General features: G+C 37.0%; 1 protein-coding gene across 3 annotated transcripts; it reads right to left on the bottom strand.

The window, feature by feature from the left end:
- Positions 1–553: 553 nt before the first annotated feature.
- On the bottom strand, positions 554–22,551 carry LOC120472094 (UDP-glucuronosyltransferase 2C1). Of its 3 annotated transcripts, none has more exons than XM_039662133.2 (6): positions 21,756–22,551; positions 9,842–9,990; positions 7,522–7,653; positions 4,009–4,096; positions 2,828–3,047; positions 554–1,525 (listed from the first exon to the last, which is right to left on the bottom strand). In XM_039662133.2, the coding sequence occupies exons 1-6, from the start codon at positions 22,528–22,530 to the stop codon at positions 1,225–1,227; spliced, it is 1,665 nt and encodes a 554-aa protein (XP_039518067.2). In that variant the 5' UTR covers positions 22,531–22,551; the 3' UTR covers positions 554–1,224. The 3 variants fall into 3 exon arrangements, with proteins under 3 accessions (XP_039518067.2, XP_088985936.1, XP_039518068.2); XM_089129810.1 differs by lacking the exon at positions 21,756–22,551 and adding an exon at positions 14,932–15,759; XM_039662134.2 differs by lacking the exon at positions 21,756–22,551 and adding an exon at positions 11,613–12,434.
- Between the last annotated feature and the right edge of the window lie 721 nt (positions 22,552–23,272).

The following is a 23,272-nucleotide window of genomic DNA, read 5'->3' as shown; positions in this document are numbered from 1 at the left end:
AGCCGTACACATTAACCAACATCAGAGAATTGTGCAATTATGCAAAAGTGTTGTTGATTTAAAATCTCAGGGGTACTTCAAGTAAATATTTTATAGCGGTTCGAGTGATAAAACATTTAGTAATCCCTGCATTGCATGAAAAAACATGAATAAACATGGAAACAGCAATAATAATACTTCCAGAACACTTGTTTGAAATATCTTTGTCTATAATCAATAAAAGGTATGATAAAGACATAATTTGTTTAGTAACACATCATCTTTTATCAACTTGCATGATTATTCGTCTCATCGATGGTCTAATTGATTTAGAGGTGGTTTGGTCAACAAATCCAGAAGCATGGATTGCTTATTTATTTGCCATTCTATATTGTGAAAAAAAAAATCAAAGCTATAAATATCATGACACATAAGGATTTTTTTAGAAAGGAAATTAAAAAAATAAATAAGAAAGAATAATTCGATTGGGTGAGTAAATTATGGACAATTTACTGCCATTGTGTGAATAATATGTAATCATACAATTTATAAAGAAAGAACTACTCTGATCATGAGCCTTTTAAAATGTCATTTATTGTAATAACAAATATTTTATTTTCTAAATCTAATCTAGATTACATATAATCAATTACTTCCCAGAACTGCCGGTTACTCTTCTTACATAGGAAAAACGTTTACATTTATTTTACATGAACATTCACATGTATTTGTTTCATTAAAGGTGCTATATGTAATTTTGTTAACTGTAGAAAGCCTTAAAAATGTCATATGTTTACATATATTTAAGAAACATGCTTAATTCAACAGGTTCTCAGAAAAACAATGCTGCCAGTTTTGAAATGTGCTTTCCCGGTCAGAATGTCTGTTTTTGTTTTGGTCTGTGATCCCGCCTACTGCCAATTTAGCCAATAGTATTTCGGCACACCAGGTTGCCAGTTGGTGGAATACAGCGCGTTGGATCAGAAATGACCTGGGTGATTGATCACAGTTCTGTCATAAATCTGGCAACCTGTGTGACAGAGGAAGGGGCGTAAACAACCCATAAAAAAACAGAAAAAACAACAATAATTTGACTTTAGACTGCAGCACGCAATTCAACCGCTAGCTTTCAATATTTCATACTGCAGTCTGCACCTTTAAGTAGATTTGCAATATATACAAAAGGCCGTCACACACACATGTAAGGACTCTGTAGAGAAATATTGAGGGCAAGGCTACATGCATTCACTCTTTTTTATTCTTCTTTTGTGCTTTGCCATCAGGACGAGTCTTTCTGAAACATTTACGGAAAAAGAAACTGCACGTTTTAATAAAGAGGAATGTGATCAGTGCAACAATTGAGATTAAAAAGGCCAGTACGTCCAGGCAGTGGTATTGAAACCAGTTCAGTTCATGTGCCTGAACTCGTAGATGTTTAGCTCCTTTATTCCGCATCACAAATTCGATCCAGTAAACTGCCTGGTCCAGAGGTTTTATCGGCTGATCATGGTGGATTCTGGACAGTCTCATGATGCTTTCTTTGTATCTGATTAGAGAGGAAAAAGAAGCACTGCTTAACACAAGACAAGCTCTACAAAAGTATAAAGTTTCTATATAGAGAGCCTAAGTCCCGCCCCTCCGCTTCCGGCTCATGGGACCTTATTCTGAAAAAATATGTGTGGTAGTCAATGGCGAGAGACAACTTATATTTTACTCCGTCTGAACTGTGCCCTAAATTACGCATATGATGTTTGTCAATTTAAAAGATAATTCTGAAAGTCAAAAACGTCGCAGTTTGTCATAAAACAGAAGAGTAACTTTTAGTTTTTATGTGAAAATCGCTCAATGAACTACATCTCCCAGGAAGCGAAACGAACGAGATCCAGTAAAGTTAGCTTCAGTAAAGTTAGCCTCAGTAAAGTTAGCTTCAGTAAAGTTAGCTTCAGTAAAGTAGCTTCAGTAAAGTTAGCTTCAGTAAAGTTAGCCTCAGTAAAGTTAGCTTCAGTAAAGTTAGCCTCAGTAAAGTTAGCCTCAGTAAAGTTAGCCTCAGTAAAGTTAGCTTCAGTAAAGTTAGCCTCAGTAAAGTTAGCTTCAGTAAAGTTAGCTTCAGTACAGTTAGCTTCAGTAAAGTTAGCTTCAGTAAAGTTAGCTTCAGTAAAGTTAGCTTCAGTAAAGTAGCTTCAGTAAAGTTAGCTTCAGTAAAGTTAGCCTCAGTAAAGTTAGCTTCAGTAAAGTTAGCCTCAGTAAAGTTAGCTTCAGTACAGTTAGCTTCAGTACAGTTAGCTTCAGTAAAGTTAGCTTCAGTAAAGTTAGCCTCAGTAAAGTTAGCCTCAGTACAGTTAGCTTCAGTAAAGTTAGCTTCAGTAAAGTTAGCCTCAATAAAGTTAGCCTCAATAAAGTTAGCCTCAGTAAAGAGCTTCATTCATTGAGAGAAAATGTGCGCCTTTGGGGTTTGTAGTCTTTGTAATTACGTATTTTCATAGTCTTATACCTCAACGGTTTCACATCAAACGGCCACTTTCTTTACTTTAAAATGTATCTTTTAAATTGACGAACATCATATGTGTAATTCAGGACACAATTCAAACCAGATCAAAATATTTGTTGTCACTCGCCATTGACTACCATACAATATTTTTCCGAAATAAGGTCCCATGGTGGTCGACCGGAAGGGGAGGGACTTAGGCTCTCTATATAGACAAGCTATGCTTTGAAATAGGGTGTTTTTCTATGACATCGGTTTTAAAGTGAAAGGTGCAGGCGGCCATTTTAGGGTTGTTTCTAAACTACTGAGAAAAAAAATGGTAGAGCCCTTTGGTAATGGATTATTGAAAGTTTATTAACTCACGAGGGGTTATTTAATACAGTCTTGAGAGCTTCTGCCAGGTCTTTGGACTTCATTGTGTTGATATCAAGGACAACAGCAGCTCCTTTGGTTTTCATGTGCATCATGTTGTCAGGCTGGTCAGCAAACAGTGGTAGACCCACCATTGGGACGCCATGATAAATAGCCTCATACAGTCCATTTGTCCCGCCATGGGTAATGAAGGCCTTCGTTTTTGGATGTCCTATCAGATAAAATGAAGTCAGTATCAATCTGACGCCAGTTATTGTTCTTTGTGTTTAATGAGCAGACGTGACAACTAGGGCTGGGTAATAAATATCGATTTCTCGATATTAATCGATTCTCATTTTTACGAACCAATATCGATTCTTAAATCTCAAGAATCGATTAGTCATCCTGTTTCATTTGAATGAATGAGACATTGTATCGCGGCTGCGCGCATCCAAAGAAATCGCAATAATCTTTGTCCTTTGTTACTATTGATATGAAACAAAGTCTCAATTTTCAAATTACATCCATTTTCTTTAGAAATTCAAAAACATAAATAGCGTTTTGGCGCGAAATAAACATGAATGAGCATCTGAAAGTGTGTTATCGAAATCATGTCACATTGATTCGCTCATTTAGCGTTTCAACTGTGGAAAGACGTCAGTTAAACAGCTTGTAATCAATGTCTTGTCATGTATCGTCATATGTACCTCAGAAAACCCACATAAACTCGTTAGTCAGCTAGAAAAAATAACTCTAGAGAGGAGCATTTTGCTAAATATATACACCCTTTTACATATGCATTATAATCTTAATGTTCTTCAATATTTAATGCATATTTGAATAAATCTGGCTAGCTTTTATGACAGCCACCATTTAAATATTTATATTTCATATAATCTTCTTATTATAAAAATAAATAAAAGTGTAATTTAAGTGTTTGTGTAGCTACAAAACAGTTCATTATTACCTTCATATTAGGCTAATGAAGCCTATAGGCTACAACTAGACTCCCATAGTTTACAGCATTTAAGAGATTTGATTCCCTTGAGAAAAATGGCCATATATTGTAACTGATTTCCAAAATAATCAATATTGAATCGTAATCTAATCAAATTGCAAGTTTGTGAATCGAAATCGAATCGAATTGTGAAATTTGTCTCAATACCCAGCCCTAGAGACAACACTTTCCTTACCAAGCAAATCATTCTGTGGGATCCAGTCGTAGAGTTTTGTATTGGGGGCGAGAGTTTCTGGTGTCTTTCCCTTGTAACGCCAAATAACCTGTGCAAATACACATATGGAGAAAGTACTCTGTTACTAACATAACCTCTGTCCACTGAGATAACCGGAACGATTACTGTATCGCTAGATGCAATGTGGAAAACTACTTTTCCTCCGATTACTGAAGATTATAGAATAATGCAGAGAGATCCCTCTATATAAGCGGGCAATCGTCATAGGGAATCAGGTTCATTCGGTTGATATATTGTCATGATACACACACGGAAAAAGGTAAGATCCAATTGCAGTATTATATTAGGGTAATCCGTACTCACGAAAACCAGTCCAGGCAAGGGTCAAACTCCAAATAGTCAATCCAAGAACAAGAACATGACATGTAACAAGGACTCCATGACAAACTCTGACCAAACAGGGTATACTGTATATACACACACACATATTAACAAGGTGACGGGAAATAGATATGTGCAATAATTAGTGATTAGCGACCAACTTTCGGATCCTGCACTTAAGCTTATAATTTTGTTTTTAAAAATATAATTATGTATTTAAAAGTTGCAGAATGGATTCATTTAGAGACTTTGTGATCGGCAGAGATAGGCAGCAATGCAAAACAAAATCTTATAGCTTGAACAACACTAGGCTGTTTTTTCTATCCGGTCTCGACTTGGTCTCGGTCTTGGTCTCGGTCTTGGTGTTGGTCTCGAATTGGTCTCGGTACTGGTCTCGGTCTTGGTCTGTCTTGGTGTTGGTCTCGAATTGGTCTCGGTACTGGTCTCGACTTGGTCTCGATCTTGGTCTCGACTTGGTCTCGGTCTTGGGCTCGAATTGGTCTGGGTCTTGGTTTCGACTTTGTCTTGGTCTCGGTCTTGGTCTGTCTTGGTGTTGGTCTCGAATTGGTCTCGGTACTGGTCTCGACTTGGTCTCGGTCTTGGTCTGTCTCGGTCTTGGTCTCGGTACTGGTCTCGACTTGGTCTTGGTCTTGGTCTGTCTTGGTGTTGGTCTCGAATTGGTCTCGGTACTGGTCTCGACTTGGTCTCGGTCTTGGTCTGTCTTGGTGTTGGTCTCGAATTGGTCTCGGTACTGGTCTCGACTTGGTCTCGGTCTTGGGCTCGAATTGGTCTGGGTCTTGGTTTCGACTTTGTCTCGGTCATGGTCTCGACTTGGTCTCGGTCTTGGTCTCGATTTGTTCTCGGCCTTGGTCTCGACTTGCCCTCGATCTTGGTCTGTCCTGGTCTCGGTACTGGTCTCGACTTGGTCTGTCTTGGTCTAGGTCTTGGTCTCAAATTGGTCTCGATTTGGTCTCGGTCTTGGTCTCGACTTGGTCTTGGTCTGTCTTGGTGTTGGTCTCAAATTGGTCTCGGTACTTTTCTCGACTTGGTCTGTCACGGTCTTGGTCTCGGTCTTGGTCTCGAAATGGTCTCGACTTGGTCTGTCTTGGTCTTGGTCTTGGTCTCGAATTGGTCTCAGTACTGGTCTCGACTTGGTCTGTCTTGGTCTTGGTCTTGGTCTCGAATTGGTCTCAGTACTGGTCTCGACTTGGTCTGTCTTGGTCTTGGTCTCGGTCTGGACTTGGCCTGTCTTGGTCTTGTCTTAGTCTCGATAACCTCTGGTCTTGGTAGTGTCTTGGTCTCGGTTTAGGCGGTCTTGACTACAAGTCTAACAATGATCAATGATTGACAGAACAGGATGATAGGAAATGTAGTATGAGTGAATGACACTGTGGTGGAAGAGGACCCCTGGTGTTTCCCCAGGGAACATAAGTGATGCGATCTGGGAAAACCCACCACATGGTGAAATTTGACATATTACAGGTTTTGAGACCATATTAAATCTGTTTTTATTTATTTTATCGTTTGTCTGTAACAAAAGTTATAGTTAGGCCTATCTGAAGTTGGCTGATCGCTATGATTTTCAGAAACAGAATTTTGAGAAAAACAGGTTTAATTAACGGTCACGTCCTGCTAGCGGGACGACTGGCGCTCCCTTTTTTATTGCCTTTTTTTCATATCACATATTTTAGTAATCATCATAGATTAGGTATCATTCGAAAGCCTACGAACTCAAAATTCAACAACCGTCAAAATTGGACGATTGAGAGGCGAGCAAGGTCTTTTAAACGAGCAGCTTCAAACTCTGTTTGTTCTCTTGTGCTCCGCATCACACCACACGATAACGCTGGATAAAAATAAATAAATAAATAAAAACTTTATTTATGCCGTTGTAGTTCACCCAGGACTGGACTTTATTCTGTTATGTGGTTTATTTTGATAGGTGAACTGTCTTTGTAGTGTTAAGAGAAGGAGAGCTAAACGGGAGATTTGTGTTTCCCCCTCCGCTCCGCCTGCGTGCGTGTTGTTAAAGAGAAACGCAGTCTTTTCAGCTGCCCATTATAAATCGCTATTTTTTGAGCACTAAACTAGTGAATTTTCCCAAGTTATATTCAGAGATGATAAACAAGATGTTATACAATAATAATTTAATAAAAACCAAATTGACAAAAAACTGACATTCAATCTATATTTTGACTTTACTGAAAAGAAAACGTACCAGAACGACATCCGACGGGTTTTCCCAGATCGCATCACATAAATACTCTCAAGGCCCGAGCAGGGCAGAGTAATTAAGACTCCTGCTCACTCTCAGCGTCTTATTTCTACAGCTCCTTCCGCTAGTAAATTCATCACTTCGGTGCGAAGGACATGAGCCACGTTGCTCCCTATACCGAGGTGATGACAAGTGACGACACCCCAGAAGTGGAGAGGCCTGCAAGCAAATTGTAGCGAATAACCTTGTTTTACTGTGTGCAATGCCTATCTTGTAGAGCCCGAATGATAAAGGATTTTGAAGGCCGATACCGATACAAATATTTTTGGGGTTTAAAATCCGATATATCGGCCGATATTTTATTTATTTTATTTTTTTTGAAACTGGACATGATAGTCACAAATTTTGTCATGCTTATTTGAGTTAAGAGAACTGATGGGGATGTTCTTTTAATTGTTATTCAACCAATGTATGTCTCCTGAACAATTCAACGAGTGTTGCCAACAGGAACGGTGTAGAGCGCCCTCTGGTGGACAAACAACTCCAACACTCATGACATGGTTCAAGCGTGTTTCGTCCGTTTTTATTTTATTTTTGAAATATTCATTTATCGGCCATTATAACTGTCGATACCGATAGTTTGGAAAATGCCTAATATCGGCCGATAATATCGGTCTGCCGATATATCGGTCTGGCTCTACTATCTTGACACTCCGGGAATGGCTTTCCAACCTAAAAATAATTTCTAACCTGGGGGACTCTTCCTTCCTGAAGGATCCCGAGGCGCAGGATCCAGTGTTATCTTAGGCCGGGGATAGGGGTAGCTCAATGAGAGCAGTTCGTCTGAGTGAGCGCAGCTTCTGCGTGGTATGATTAACTTTATTATTGCTATAAAGAGATAAAAAAAAGTTACACACCTTTTGTGGGATCTGACCGAGAGCAGAAGCTATAGTGTTTGATCTTTCCAATGTCAGGTTGTTGATCATGGAACCCAATGAGAAAACAACAATGCCATGATCTCCTGAGCTCTGAACAAACTTCTCCAGTTCCTAAAAGACAGAAAACAAGAAAACAAGACTTGAACCACCATATACACCATGTAAACTACTTAACAGTAAACATATTTACATAAGAAATAGAAATGTATCAATCTCTTTGAATCAATTCTTAGTGCGCATGTGAACGCCATCAGCATTTATCACAGGTTTCGAGATTAAAGTCGTTTTAGAGTGAACGGTGTCATCTTAGCAGCCCCTAATTTAATAACAAATGAGCATTTCGAGGGAAGTGAATCAACCAAAACTAACTATAGTTGGAAAATAATTATTCAAGAAGCTATAAAAGCTATATAAATGAGGATGACTTGACATAATGCACTCTAACGCACCCTGAAAACTTGATATTTCTGCCAAGGTTCAAGTTTGTTCCTGAGTGTAGATGACATAATTGCACTAACTGGGTCCAAAAAGCATTTCCCCCTAAATGACTTTCGTACTAAAGTTGCTGTGTATTACTGCATGCATCAATATTGTATTGTGCAATATGTCATTACTGTTATTTCATGCACTGAACCATGCAAATTCAGTTTGGTGAAATTATAGATCACATAGTATCAACAAATCAGGTGTTTGGCTCAAAAAATATTCTTGTGCTGAGTTACAAAACTACGGAGGCGTATTGCATTCACTTGAAGAAAAAAAATCTACTCTGTTTTTCTGAATTAACGAGTTAATTTTTCATGAGAAAAAAAAATTGCTCTGTTTTTCTGAATTAATGAGTTAATTTTTCATGAGAAAAAATGTTGCTCTGTTTTTCTGAATTAATGAGTTAATTTTTCATGAGAAAAAAATTGCTCTGTTTTTCTGAATTAACGAGTTAATTTTTCATGAGAAAAAAAAATTGCTCTGTTTTTCTGAATTAATGAGTTAATTTTTCATGAGAAAAAATGTTGCTCTGTTTTTCTGAATTAATGAGTTAATTTTTCATGAGAAAAAATGTTGCTCTGTTTTTCTGAATTAATGAGTTAAATTTTCATGAGAAAAAATGATGCTCTGTTTTTCTGAATTAATGAGTTAATTTTTCATGAGAAAAAATGTTGCTCTGTTTTTCTGAATTAATGAGTTAATTTTTCATGAGAAAAAAAATTGCTCTGTTTTTCTGAATTAACGAGTTAATTTTTCATGAGAAAAAAAAATTGCTCTGTTTTTCTGAATTAATGAGTTAATTTTTCATGAGAGAAAATGTTGCTCTGTTTTTCTGAATTAATGAGTTATTTTTTCATGAGAAAAAATGTTGCTCTGTTTTTCTGAATTAATGAGTTAAATTTTCATGAGAAAAAATGATGCTCTGTTTTTCTGAATTAATGAGTTAAATTTTCATGAGAAAAAATTTTGCTCTGTTTTTCTGAATTAACGAGTTAATTTTTCATGAGAATTTTTTTTGCTCTGTTTTTCTGAATTAATGAGTTAATTTTTCATGAGAAAATTTTTTTTGCTGTTTTTCTGAATTAATGAGTTAATTTTTCATGAGAAAAAATTTTGCTCTGTTTTTCTGAATTAACGAGTTAATTTTTCATGAGAAAATTTTTTTTGCTCTGTTTTTCTGAATTAATGAGTTAATTTTTCATAAGAAAAAAAAATTTTGCTCTGTTTTTCTGAATTAACGAGTTAATTTTTCATGAGAATTTTTTTGCTCTGTTTTTCTGAATTAATGAGTTAATTTTTAATGGAATTTTTTTTTGCTCTGTTTTTCTGAATTAATGAGTTAATTTAGAAAAACAGCAAAAATAAATTCTCATGAAAAATTAACTCATTAACTCAAAAAAAAAAGAGCAAAAATTTTTTTCTCATGAAAAATTAACTCATTAATTCAGAAAAACAAAGCAAAAACATTTTTTTTTCTTCAAGTGAATGCAATACGCCTCCGTACAAAACTAATATAAAAATTCTGTACATTTTCTGCCCTGATATGCAAATTCTCCCTTTACACAGCTTTCAATAACCGACCTAAACGGAAGATATTTATGCAGTTTACAAAATGGGATGACATTACAGTTTCTTTTAAGATCCAAAGAGCCAAACCCCTCCCCAAAGTTACAATGTTACTTGATCTATTCAAGCGAGAATTCCTTAATTTACAAATAATGCTTATTTTAATACAAATAAAAATAAAATGTAAAGACATCAAAAACATTTCAGAAGTGTTTCAAAATAATAAATGGCAAAGCAAAGTCGTTACCTTTGGCAGAGGTTTGGCGGGTTTGCAGTGCAGTCCCCCAACAAATTTAAAATTAGGCAGGAGTGGGCGTGGATACTCAAAATCCCAGTAAGTTCTAATCAACCAGATGTCCGCTTTCCCCATGGTCTCACACATTGTTGTAGGTTTGCCTGTGACATAAGAAATATTTCTACTCAGTTGATGTACAGCAGGTTTAAGTCTGCACTATTAAAGGTGCATTGCGCAAGTCTCTGAGTTTTTGCAGAACTACGCCCCCTCTGGCGACAAGCGAAACTGCAACCAGAAGTGTGCACGCAAAGGGACCACACACACACGCTTGCACAAGCTGTTCATAACCAAAGGAGCATCAGCAGCACACATCTTTTGTTTCAGTCATAATATCTTCAGAGGTAATAAAGTTATAAATCTGCAAGTCATTTTAAATATATGAAAGGAAAGGCATTTGAGTAAATTACACACTTATGTGTGTGTGAGGGGAAAACTTTGGTCTTTGTTTCCATCTCTCTCCATGTTGAACTGTTTTATGTGTTTACTGTTTCCACTTATGATTGTATTATTATGAAACACGTTCATGAACAATATTACAATATTTAACAATATTTAAAGTTATTACTTTGTATAGGACCCGTTTGAGCCCTAGAGCCGACCGGAGATCTCTCCGTTTGTTGAAAGCTTCCCGATGTCGACTCTCGTCTTATTCCGACGCCTGGCGCTAGACAAACGTTTTTTTTTCTTTGTCTTACGTGGAGTTTGCGTCGGGGTTTGGAGTTAAGCTGGTCTCTTTGAATCCATCTTCTACTTTTGTGGAAAGTTGGCTAAAGTTGTCTTCGCTGATACGGAGAATGGCGGCGAATACACAAACCTGCCAGACATCGCCAGGCGAGCGTGAACGCGCATAACGTCACGTCCAGTCTCAAATCCATCTTATTTATTTTACTGTACACACTGTAAAAAAATATTTTCAAGATTTGTTATCACAACATATTTTCTTTTGTCAAATCAACTTTATAATAATTTATTTAGTTGAGATAACTTATTATTTTGAGTTTCTGATTAATTAAATTAATATCCTTCTTTGTATGAACTCACTTTTTCCAGTTCAATCAACATGAAATTTTAAGGCAACCTACACTGAAAAAAAAATAATATGCTTTATCTAATCAATAAAATTGTGGCAACATATTACAAGCAATATTATTAATTAAATTGTACAAATTAGAATTAATTAGAATATGAATTTGATTAACTATTACTCAATTCTTATTTGTTCAATTTAATAAATAATATTGCTTGTAATCTGTTGCCACAATTTTATTGATTAGATAAAGCATATTCATTTTTACAGTGCAGGTTACTTACTTTTTTAAGTTAAACCAACAATATTTTTTTACAGTGTAGTAAATCACAACATTTTTTCTTTTGTCAAATCAACTTAAATAATGTATTTAGTTCAGATAACATATAATTTTGAGTTTCAGATGATTAAATCATTCTCCTTCATTGTATGAACTCACTTTTTCCAGTTCAATAAACTTAAAATTTTAAGGCAACCAGGTTACTTACTTTTTTAAGTTAAACCAACAATATTTTTTTACTGTACAGGATTATAGAGGCGATCGCAGTGATCAAAGAAGGGCTCATTCAGCAAGGCAATTGTTCAAGCATGTATGGGTTAAAAAAACGGCTATTTTTAACATGAAATGTTGCGCAATGCACCTTTAAAGCATAAAAGTCAGCCTAGATTAAAAAAAAAAACAAAAAAAACAGTTACCCCGTAATTCAGTGTAAAGCCGGTCAAAAGTAAACCTCGTGTTCAATTGAAATATGGTTGCATGCATGATGTAGAGGAGCATGTTTTCAACTCTCTCTGTGAAGCTCATGTGGTCAGTGAGGTGATCCTGCACAGCGACCGCAGGAACATATGATGGTGGTGTGGGGATCTGACCGCAAAACTGCTCGAAACTATATGCGAACGTTGAGCGAAGTGAAAGGACGTACGGGATTTGCAGCGTCTCTGCCATCAAGTCAGCGCATGGCATCATCGGATCGGATAAAAGCACATCATAATGAGATTCCCGAAGCGTGTGTAAAAGATCCTCATTGTGGAACATTCCCTTGCATGTATCGGTAGAAAGCACCAAGAAGTTTGACATCACTCGCCTGAACATGGAGACTTTCTCGTATAATGTGGCGTCTGCGTCGGTCATCCAGAGATTAATAAATTCCATCCATACGCCATTAGCCTCTTCTTTCTTCATGTTGACTTTAAACACGTTGAAGGTGAACCGCTCCTTCTGTGTGTACTGCACAGTAGGAGATGAAGAACCGATCAGAACCGTCACGCTGTGGTTCTTATCGACTAACGCGTCTACGATTGAATGCATGTTGTGCCAGTGGCTGTACTCGCCTGGCAACACCAAAACCCTGCCCGCCTCGACTCCACACAACAGTACAAACACAAGCAAAGTCCCAGAAAGCATGGTCATGTGTCTGTGCCTTTAGAAAAGTGCAGTGTTGATCTATGGAGCAGTGACCCAAATACAAGATTTGCACAACGGGACTTGGGCAAAGGTCGTGTTGCATTATGGAGGGTATAGGTGCACTTTGTCATTTTGCCAAAGGATAATAGCTTTAATTGCACTTTCACTCAATTCCCAATTATTTTCCAATACTGAAAGGAATATGTAAAAAGTTGGGTTTATTATAACCTATTCTAGTTCATTTCTAACATGACAACCCCTAGTAAAAAAATTATACTCTATTGTATTTGAAATATATCCCTTTTTCAATAGTACATTGCAAATACTAGACTGTAAAAATGAATATGCTTTAATCAATTATTAATTACATTTAACAAATTAGAATTGAGTAATAATTAATCAAATTAATTCCTTAAAAGTTAACCATTTAAAATGAGTAAAACTTACAACAAAACAACAACCAAAAAAACATAAATTGAAGTCACCATTATGGTGATCAGTGTTTGTTTTAAAATGTGTTGTTTTTAAAGGTGTCTTCAATGTCGGCAATATAAAATAAAGAGTACTTAATTAATCTTTGACGACTGTCTGTTAGTGAGATATTTTTGGGTGTAAACTTTACTCAGTTTAAATGGTTAACTTTTATTCTTTTCAGTTTTCAGTTTAATCAAAGGAATAATTTGATTAATTATTACTCAATTCTAATTTTGTAAATTTAATTAATAATGCTGCTTGTAATCTGTTGCCACAATTCTATTGATTAGATAAAGCATATTCATTTTTACTATAAAATACAAGATATTTTCAGCATATTTCATTTTCACTAATAAAAGCAAAATATTTTCCTATTTTTTTTTTTTTTAAGGAAACTTACACAATTTTGAGGCTTGAATTGAGGAACTCTTTCAGGGCCTTTTTACATGATGGTCATAAATGAAGCCCCTGCCTCCACGGTTCGGCACGCATGTGATTCGAGGATTAACCTTTCCTCTGCGGTCGCCCTACAGGTTGGAAGTGGAATTGTCGCTGTGGTAGGCTAAATAGTTTAGCCTAGCGCATCCTACTGTCACGCACACACTCGTTGTTTATCTGGCACCAGCTTTGGAATGAACGATATCTACAGACAAGGTAATGTGTTGCATGATATCATGAGAGTATGATGTATTGCGACATCAGAAACTAAGAAAAACTAAATAATGACTATTGTAACACTTGACGTAAAGCAAGTCAAATTTGTAGTTTTCTTATGTCTCATTAGAACTACAGAAACGCAATCCGATCTGGCAATCTTACATAGCGTGGTTACAGCAGATATAGGAGCCTTTCACCCTGTTACGACTTAATGAACCACTGAAATGATTTCGTAAACATTATTTTAAGGTAAAAAATCTTACTTAGTGTTGCTTTAACTGTTAAAGTTAACCATCATTGAGTGAACGTTTTTTTTTTTTGCCTTTGATATCCCACAATCCTGTGCTTTTCATTATGTGACAGTTGAGCTAAAAAACAAAGATGGCGTCTGAAAGTTGCAGCTGGTCTTCAGTTTGTGTGTAAATATACATTTTTTATCCATGTTTTCGCAGTCTGTGAAATATTCCACATTAAAGAGAGAATGTCATGCATCAGTTCGGCCGGCAGCTTAATTGTTTTGGACAAAATCTGGATGTCACTATCAATAATTCCCTTCAGAGGGATGGGTTTCGTTGGAATAGCCATGTGGACTTTTATTCACAGAAGCATATAGGCTATGCAACAATGACAGCGTCACTTGCAAAAATATTAGGCCTATCAAGAATTTAATTTCAACTAACGTTAGTAGAAACTATAATTCGTGCTATCTGTAATTTATTTCCACTAGTTATATATCACCTCAGGCTGTGATTCAAATTCAATTGTTGATAGAATTGATTTTTTATAGTTGAAATTCCAAATTCTTATATAAAAAATAAAATCATAATTTCCAATATAATTAGTAACTTACTACCACGTATTACCACACATTTTATTTTTTCAAAAATTATATTTCTACTAAGTAATGCATAGCTGATGTGTTTCAAGTAGCATTCTTGATATGAAGAGTTCAGATGCAAAAGCCTCTAAATGCCATTTGAAATTTTCTTCTTTAATGATGATTTTTATCAAACTTGTATATTTAAGTTCAGTAATTTCACTTAAATGGCAATGATAATTACCTATTAATTGTTATTTAAGTGAAATTACTGAACTTAAATATACAAGTTTGATAAAAATCATCATTAAAGAAGAAAATTTCAAATGGCATTTAGAGGCTTTTGCATCTGAACTCTTCATATCAACAACTGAATTTGAATGGCAGCCTATAGTGAAAAATCTACTTTCTTATATCAAGAATTAGTATTCCAAAAAGTGAAAATGTAATTATTGATATCAATAATACTGGGAAATGGGAATATGTATAAATGTCAAAACGCAGACAGCATGCTCCAGTGGACATTTTGATTTTCTCACACAATTGCAAGTTTCCATCTCACTAAAAGCCTGACGTGTGAGGAGGAGATAAACTACATTTTACACAATAGTCTATAAAGAAATTGATGAGAGAAAAAAAAAGACACACCCGTGAACCCTTACCTAATATTTCACTGTAGTAATTATCCAATCTCATCGAGGCCATCCGAAACCCGACGGAATAAACAACATACATAATCATATTTTTCACTCTTTCCATGAAGCACATGTGATCTGTCATCACCGTCGGAGGAACCGGTACATAGGAGAGCGGTGAGGGCATCTGTCCACACATCCTCTCCATGGAAAACCCCAGTGAAAACCGCAGAGAAAGGACGAGTGGCAGGTCCAGAATCTCCGCCAGCAAGTCACTGCACAGGAACATGGGATCATAGAAGAGCACGTCAAACTTTAGATCCCTCAAGCGCGCGATCAGCGCGTCATTACGCAGCATGGAGTCGCACAAGATGCGCTGAAATTCGATCATTTTCCCCGTAAACTCCACGATCTGGAGACCAATTGTGACCCTGCTTGGTGTGGGGTACTGCATCCAGATGTTGATCAGCTGTTCGCTCACACTGTGCACCTCGTGCGCCTTCAGAGGCACGTCAAACACCAGGAACTGAAACCTCTCCTGCGCCGTGAAGTTTACGGACGGCGAGGCTGAGTTCACCAGAACGGTCACACTTTGATTGCGGTTCAGAAGCTCGTCCACGATGTTGCGCATGTTGTACCAGTGGCTGTATTCTCCCGGCAGCACGAGCACTTTGCCACCGTGCGTAAAGCTCACGTCAGTCAATAGGAAGATTATGAAAAGGGTGCATGACTTTCCCAAACTGTGCATGGCAGAAACACTCGTGAAGACGCAGCAGATAACCACCTTTTCCACTTAGCATGTGGATTACTAAGGAAGAGGTATGCAGGAAAGAGGTTTTAGGGTGAAGGGCGGAACAGCGGGACTTTGGAGGAAAGTGACGTCACGCAGGAGTCAGGAAAGAGCTCGCAGAAAAACGTATTACGTAACTGCACTTGCCGACTATGTCAATAAAATAAAAAGTTAAGTATAGGCTACATAACGAGAGAATGTAGGCTTCGTTGATTTTTTTTTTTTTTTAAAGTGCACTTTTAATGTCAAAATGTTTTTACTTTAATGTACATTTTAAATCATGTTTTAATAATCTTTGCTTTAATAGCCTACACGTATTTTGATGTCAACTAACATAAAGTAACATAATGTAAAGTACTTGATTATAATTTTAACTGTCGTGTATTACATTTAAAGTTAATATATTTTAAATGTACTGAATTGCAACTCATTACAATAGAAATATGTAAATACAAATAAATTCTAATATGTGACATACAAGTTTCAATATAAATGACTTTAAAGTAGCCTATATTTCAGCTAACCACAAATATTACAAAGACAAAAGAAGCAACAAGCCGATTAAATGATATGTAATGATATACTTAAGTCCAACTTAAATTTATTAAAAAGCACTCTTAAGTTCAGCTAAGTGCATTTAATAAAAAATTAAACTATAATACATTTAATTGCAAGTAACATGCAGAACTGTCAAAAATCATTACAGTCAGTTTGCACTTAACATGCATTTCCATTATAATTACTCATTTTAAAAGTATGCAACTGTGTACTTTTTCATAAAGATAATTACATTAATAAACAAAATTAGCATGAAGATAAGTGCATAATCTGGATGGACCTGATCAGTTTGAGGATAGTGCCACCTACAAGTCATTAAAAAAAAAGCTTTTTTTTTTGTTTTTTTTTTTGTTTTTTGCCTAAAACGTTTGAATACTTTGTGCCAAAATGTAATGAAACTGGTCTCATATTTTTGGACTCCTTTGGCCATAAAGCCAGGAAAATGTATCAAGCATTTTTTGAACAGCAAAAAATTAAATGTCCCTTCAGGGTTAATTTGGATAATCTGGTATCTGGGAGAAAAAAAGGTTGCTAAATTTATAATATATATTAATTTATAAAATTAATATATAAGAGGTTTGCTTGTCATTTAAAAGGGACCAATATACATACAGTATGTTCCTGACTGGCACAAGTACATTTGCACAAACATACCACATACTGTACATCATTAGATACAAGTTGAGAACATTATTGCTTTGTCAATGTGAATATGTAAATCTTTTGTCACTGACAGTTAGGGTCTATTTTATCCCACACTTTTGCCCCGTTCTCCTCAATGACATGAACTCATACGGAGATCCCATCCCAACTCATGGAATTTTAAACACTGCATTATGCAATAAATATATGCAATAAACTTGTCTTTCTAAAAAGCTTGACTAGTAGATCTAATATCACATTTAATAAAACAAAATTATTGTACATCTCAGAAATTGTGTATCCGTCAGGAAATACTTTTAGGGGTAGTGAGTAACAATAAGGAAGTTTTATTCTACACAGGTGAATGGTAAATATATTGCTGGTAAACAACAGCCAGGAAGACGATGATGAAGATGAAGCAGTTGAACACGGGTACTGTGCACCACACACACATACCAGTATTGCACTGAGTACTGAACTGATGAGACGTTTTTCTTACAGAGACAGGGAGGATGATGGGAACTGTAGTGCTGAGGTGACAGGTGAATCGTAACAGTAAAGGTAAGTTATTTCCTGAAACAGACTCAGGGATAATCCTTTCTGGAACAGATTTGGGGATTTAACACACAGGAATCTCTCTCACTGGAACAGACTCTGTGATCTCTCTCACTGGAACGGACTCAGGAATCTCACTCACTGGAACGGACTCGGGAATCTCTCTCACTGGAACGGACTCAGGAATCTCACTCACTGGAACGGACTCGGGAATCTCTCTCACTGGAACGGACTCGGGAATCTCACTCACTGGAACGGACTCGGGAATCTCACTCACTGGAACGGACTCGGGAATCTCACTCACTGGAACGGACTCGGGAATCTCTCTCACTGGAACGGACTCAGGAATCTCACTCACTGGAACGGACTCGGGAATCTCTCTCACTGGAACGGACTCAGGAATCTCACTCACTGGAACGGACTCGGGAATCTCTCTCACTGGAACGGACTCGAGAATCTCTCTCACTGGAACGGACTCAGGAATCTCACTCACTGGAACGGACTCAGGAATCTCACTCACTGGAACGGACTCGGGAATCTCTCTCACTGGAACGGACTCGAGAATCTCTCTCACTGGAACGGACTCGGGAATCTCTCTCACTGGAACGGACTCGAGAATCTCTCTCACTGGAACAGACTCTGTGATCTCTCTCACTGGAACGGACTCAGGAATCTCACTCACTGGAACGGACTCGGGAATCTCTCTCACTGGAACGGACTCAGGAATCTCACTCACTGGAACGGACTCGGGAATCTCTCTCACTGGAACGGACTCGGGAATCTCACTCACTGGAACGGACTCGGGAATCTCACTCACTGGAACGGACTCGGGAATCTCACTCACTGGAACGGACTCGGGAATCTCTCTCACTGGAACGGACTCAGGAATCTCACTCACTGGAACGGACTCGGGAATCTCTCTCACTGGAACGGACTCAGGAATCTCACTCACTGGAACGGACTCGGGAATCTCTCTCACTGGAACGGACTCGAGAATCTCTCTCACTGGAACGGACTCAGGAATCTCACTCACTGGAACGGACTCAGGAATCTCACTCACTGGAACGGACTCGGGAATCTCTCTCACTGGAACGGACTCGAGAATCTCTCTCACTGGAACGGACTCGGGAATCTCACTCACTGGAACGGACTCGGGAATCTCTCTCACTGGAACGGACTCAGGAATCTCTCTCACTGGAACGGACTCAGGAATCTCACTCACCGGAACGGACTCAGGAATCTCACTCACCGGAACGGACTCGGGAATCTCTCTCACTGGAACGGACTCGGGAATCTCACTCACTGGAACGGACTCGGGAATCTCTCTCACTGGAACGGACTCGGGAATCTCTCTCACTGGAACGGACTCAGGAATCTCACTCACTGGAACGGACTCGGGAATCTCACTCACTGGAACGGACTCGGGAATCTCACTCACTGGAACGGACTCGGGAATCTCTCTCACTGGAACGGACTCGGGAATCTCTCTCACTGGAACGGACTCGGGAATCTCTCTCACTGGAACGGACTCAGGAATCTCACTCACTGGAGGGGACTCTTGGTCTGGTGAAAGTCTCGAACTGATTCTAGGACTGGAGTGAACTCCTGGACAGACTCATGGATCTGAGCAAACTCTTGAGTGCATTCTGAATTGGTTTGAATGAGTGCGGACTCTAGATTGGTTGGGATTGGAGTGGATTCTGATTTAGCTGGGACTGGAGCGGACGGAGTCTTTCGGGAGTGGTCCTGCTGAGAAGGAGAGCAGAGAGAATATATTGCTCTAATGTGTTGCCATGCATCCTGTGTGCATATTGGCACTTGCTATCTACTTATTTATTCCTACATTTATAATTACTCTATGCTGTATCCAATTCCTAGGTCCTACCTGGCGCTGCGTGCATGAGGGTGATTACTGGCAGGTACGGGTAATGGATTATGTAATGTGTGCAGTTGAGAGTCAGAAAAGATGAAGGGAAATGTAGTGCAGAGGTAATAGGTGGACACATGGAGTAAATTAATGCTCTTGATAGCTTTGAAAAAGAAAGATTTCAAAGTGCATAAGGCACCAAATGGTAGGAACTGCCCATATAATCTTCAGATAATGTATTGTAGTTGCACTACTCCAGTGCACTTGAGGTTGAAATTACATGACATGCACATTATCAGTGGTTTTATGTTTCTTGTAGTGTGTGTAAAGGTTGAGGCTATTCAGAATGACAATGAAGTTTTTTATAAGGATAAGGTAAGCTATTCAAAGGGATTTGGGGCTCTATACAACCTTCTAACTCATGTTGTTCAGTTGCTTATTGGTCAGATAGGACTTTGACTAGTCTATAGAATATAATAAAACACTTTTGAAAGTTGCCAGAGGGCAAAGGTTGAATTGGTTTCCCAGAATTTGTTACATTTTTCATGTTTGTTCATGTTTAAGACTATTTGTAAACATATCCTGGTTGAATGCTCAAGTGTAACATGACACTGATTCAAAACACAGGAATTAAGAGGGTGTGGCTCAAGAAAGGAAAATCCTGTGTTTCACAATTTTTTATGTGGAGGACTGTACTATATATTACATGTAGACTGTAATATATATATATATATATATATATATATATATATATATATATATATATATATATATGAAGAGTTCAGATGCAAAAGCCTCTAAGTGCCATTTGAATTTTGTTCTAGAATGACCATTTTTATCAAGCGTGTGTATTTAAGTTCAGTAATTTCACTTAAATGACAATTAATAGGTAATCTTCATTGCCATTTAAGTGAAATTACTGAACTTAAATATACAAGCTTGATAAAAATGATAATTTTAGAAGAAAATTTCAAATGGCACTTAGAGGCTTTTGCATCTGAACTCTTCATATATATATATATATATATATAATTTTTTTTTTTTAAATAAATAACCTTGGTTAAAGTTTTGACCTGAAATGACGAATTGTGTCAGATAGTGAAGTTTTGGTTCTTTGAGCTCATTTTAATTTCCTGTGTTTAATCCCGGTTTTATATCCTTAATGATTATGTAAATATATCGTGGATCCATATGCTTTTGCCAACTGGCCCAATCTCCACATTGCCATGATTACACCATAACTCAGCTATAATAAGGGAAGTCTTTCATCCATATTGTCAAATATGTCAGAGTGAATCTTTTTTTCTTTAATAAGACGTAACACGGGACTTGATTTTTTCCATCTGGAATTGATTAGATCGTAGTTGTTTGTTTGTGACAGGTGGTCCAATGGTGTTTTTAACATATCTTGGTATATAACAACAAAGGTAGACATTTCATGGAATATATAGTTGCCCTATATTACCCTCTACATACATTGAACCTATAGGGCTTGTAAACAGCAATAAAGGAGTGGCCTGAGCTTTTTTTCCAACCAATCAGAAAACACTTTCTGCCTGTCAATCATTTTTCATGAGTTTGTAGAGAGGGAGGAGCTTGTTGTGCAAGGATCACAAGTGTGTTTTCCTTCATGACATCATCACTGCCTCTCAACAGGGGCAAGCGGTCACAAAATCAATTTTACCTGTGTCTAATTGAAAATAAACCTACACTAAACAATATTGTGGCACAAATTTAAGAGTTATACTTGAAATGTATTTAAATCTTTCAACCATTTGTGTATTTAAATCTTTCAACCACATGTTTGTCAGTTTATTACTAACTATTTGCATCTATTTTATTTTATTAAAAAAAATGTTTAGATTCAGCATTGTGGAAAAAAATTAAATTTAGAATGAAGATGGATGGTTAAAATATGGCTAGCTGAGAAACAGTTAAAATGAATGAGATAGAAACAAGTTCAATTTATTGATAAATATATAATTGAGCATTTAAAACACTTTTGTTTACTAATACAATTCCAGATACTGTATCTCACCCGTTTCTTGATTGATTGATTGATTTATTTTACTAGCAAAATCTAACAAAAATTAAATAATGCTCGTTAAAAAAAAACATAACTTTACTGACACAATTATATAAGAAAAGAGGAATCACTATCAGAGCATTAAAAAGGAAGCACAGACTTAAGTCTTTTAGCTATAATAATTGTTTTGGTATCTGATTAGGTTTTATTTTTGAAAGCAATTGGTTCCTAAATTTGCTTCTGAACTATAACCAATTATTGGTCACATTCGGTTATATGTAAAAACGGTAATGCAATGCAAATACATGAATCTTACACTGAGGCCTATTATCTGATAAAATATTTATGGAGAGGCAACTGATTGTATCAATGCAAAGGCAATACATAAATGAAATGCAAGCGTTCTTACTTACCCAGGATTTCAGTATAAAAGTGATCCCACTTTGATTTAGTGACTAGATAAAACACAAAATCCTGTCCACCATAGGAGAGAACATTTTTCAGTCTCTGCAAGAAGTTCATGTCATCTGTATTCTCCGAGCCGATGGAAGGGACGTAGGATGGCGGAGCCGGCAGTTGTGCGCAAAGTCTCTCCAACGTGTTACCAAAGGAAAACCTGAGACTGAGAATAAAAGGTAAGTTCAACTTCTCTGCCAGCAGCTCCCCACACATGAACAACGGGTCGGCCAGTAATGCGTCAAACTTCTCTTCTCTCCACTTCTCGAGGAGATCTTCTCTGGCAAAGAGTCGAGAGCACACGGCCTGATTCTGCTCTGTGCCGATGTCAACCATCTCCTTGATCTTCAGTGAAGCCTTGATGATGTTGTCATTCGGGAGCTCATGAGTCCAGTATTTCAGCATCCTTTCCATGTTCTCCAGGATCTCCTGCTTTGTGTGAGGCACCTGTAAAATCTCCACATTGTAGCCCTCGGATGGAGTGGTTTTGACAGACGGTGTGGCCGTGTGGGTGACTACTGTGATATTATGTCCTCTTTCGATCAATGCGTCTATGATGACTTTTACATTGAGCCAGTGGCTGAATTCGGCAGGCCAGACGAGGATCTTCCCTCCTGACACACACTGCAGGTTCAGGTTCAGCAGAACAAGCAAAAGGAAAAGACTGGTGCTTCTTCTGGGACTCATGACAGCGGAGAACAAACTTCTGCGCACAGCAAGCAGGATCAGCATGTGGAGGAGGAGGAGCTACTGACTGGCAGCATGCACATGGAAACATGTAAAGACAAAGTTATGCAATCAAATAGAGGTGAAGGTCTTGCCCGAGCTTGTTTTAAAGAAATAGTAACTATTGATAGACCCTCTGTTAGCATCTATATTCTCAATGCCTTCATAATATCAGCTTGCTGCTTATTCACTTTATATATATATATATATATATATATATATATATATATATATATATATATATATATATTTTATTTTTTTTATTTCACTGGCAGGGAAATCTCACTGTAAAAAATATTTTCAAGATTTGTTATCACAACATATTTTCTTTTGTCAAATCAACTTTATAATAATTTATTTAGTTGAGATAACTTATTATTTTGAGTTTCTGATGGTTAAATTAATCCCCTTCATTGTATTAACTCACTTTTTCCAGTTCAATCAACTTAAAATTTTAAGGCAACCCAGGTTACTTACTTTTTAAGTTAAACCAACAATATTTTAACATTTTTGTCAAATCAACTTAAATGATTTATTTAGTTCAGATAACATATAATTTTGAGTTTCTGATGGTTAAATTAATCTCCATTGTATTTTTCCAGTTCAATGAACTTAAAATTTTAAGGCAACCAGGTTACTTACTTTTTTAAGTTAAACCAACATTATTTTTTTACAGTTAAGGAATGCTCATTAAAAAACGTTACTTTCACAATTAAGAAAAGGGGAATCAATATTAGAGCATTAAAAA

The sequence above is a fragment of the Pimephales promelas genome, chromosome 4, assembly GCF_988280905.1.
Source record: "Pimephales promelas chromosome 4, fPimPro1.hap1.1, whole genome shotgun sequence".
Taxonomy (NCBI): Eukaryota; Metazoa; Chordata; class Actinopteri; order Cypriniformes; family Leuciscidae; genus Pimephales; species Pimephales promelas.
Note: the sequence above shows the minus strand (reverse complement) of the source record. Positions and strands in the feature narration are given on the sequence as shown.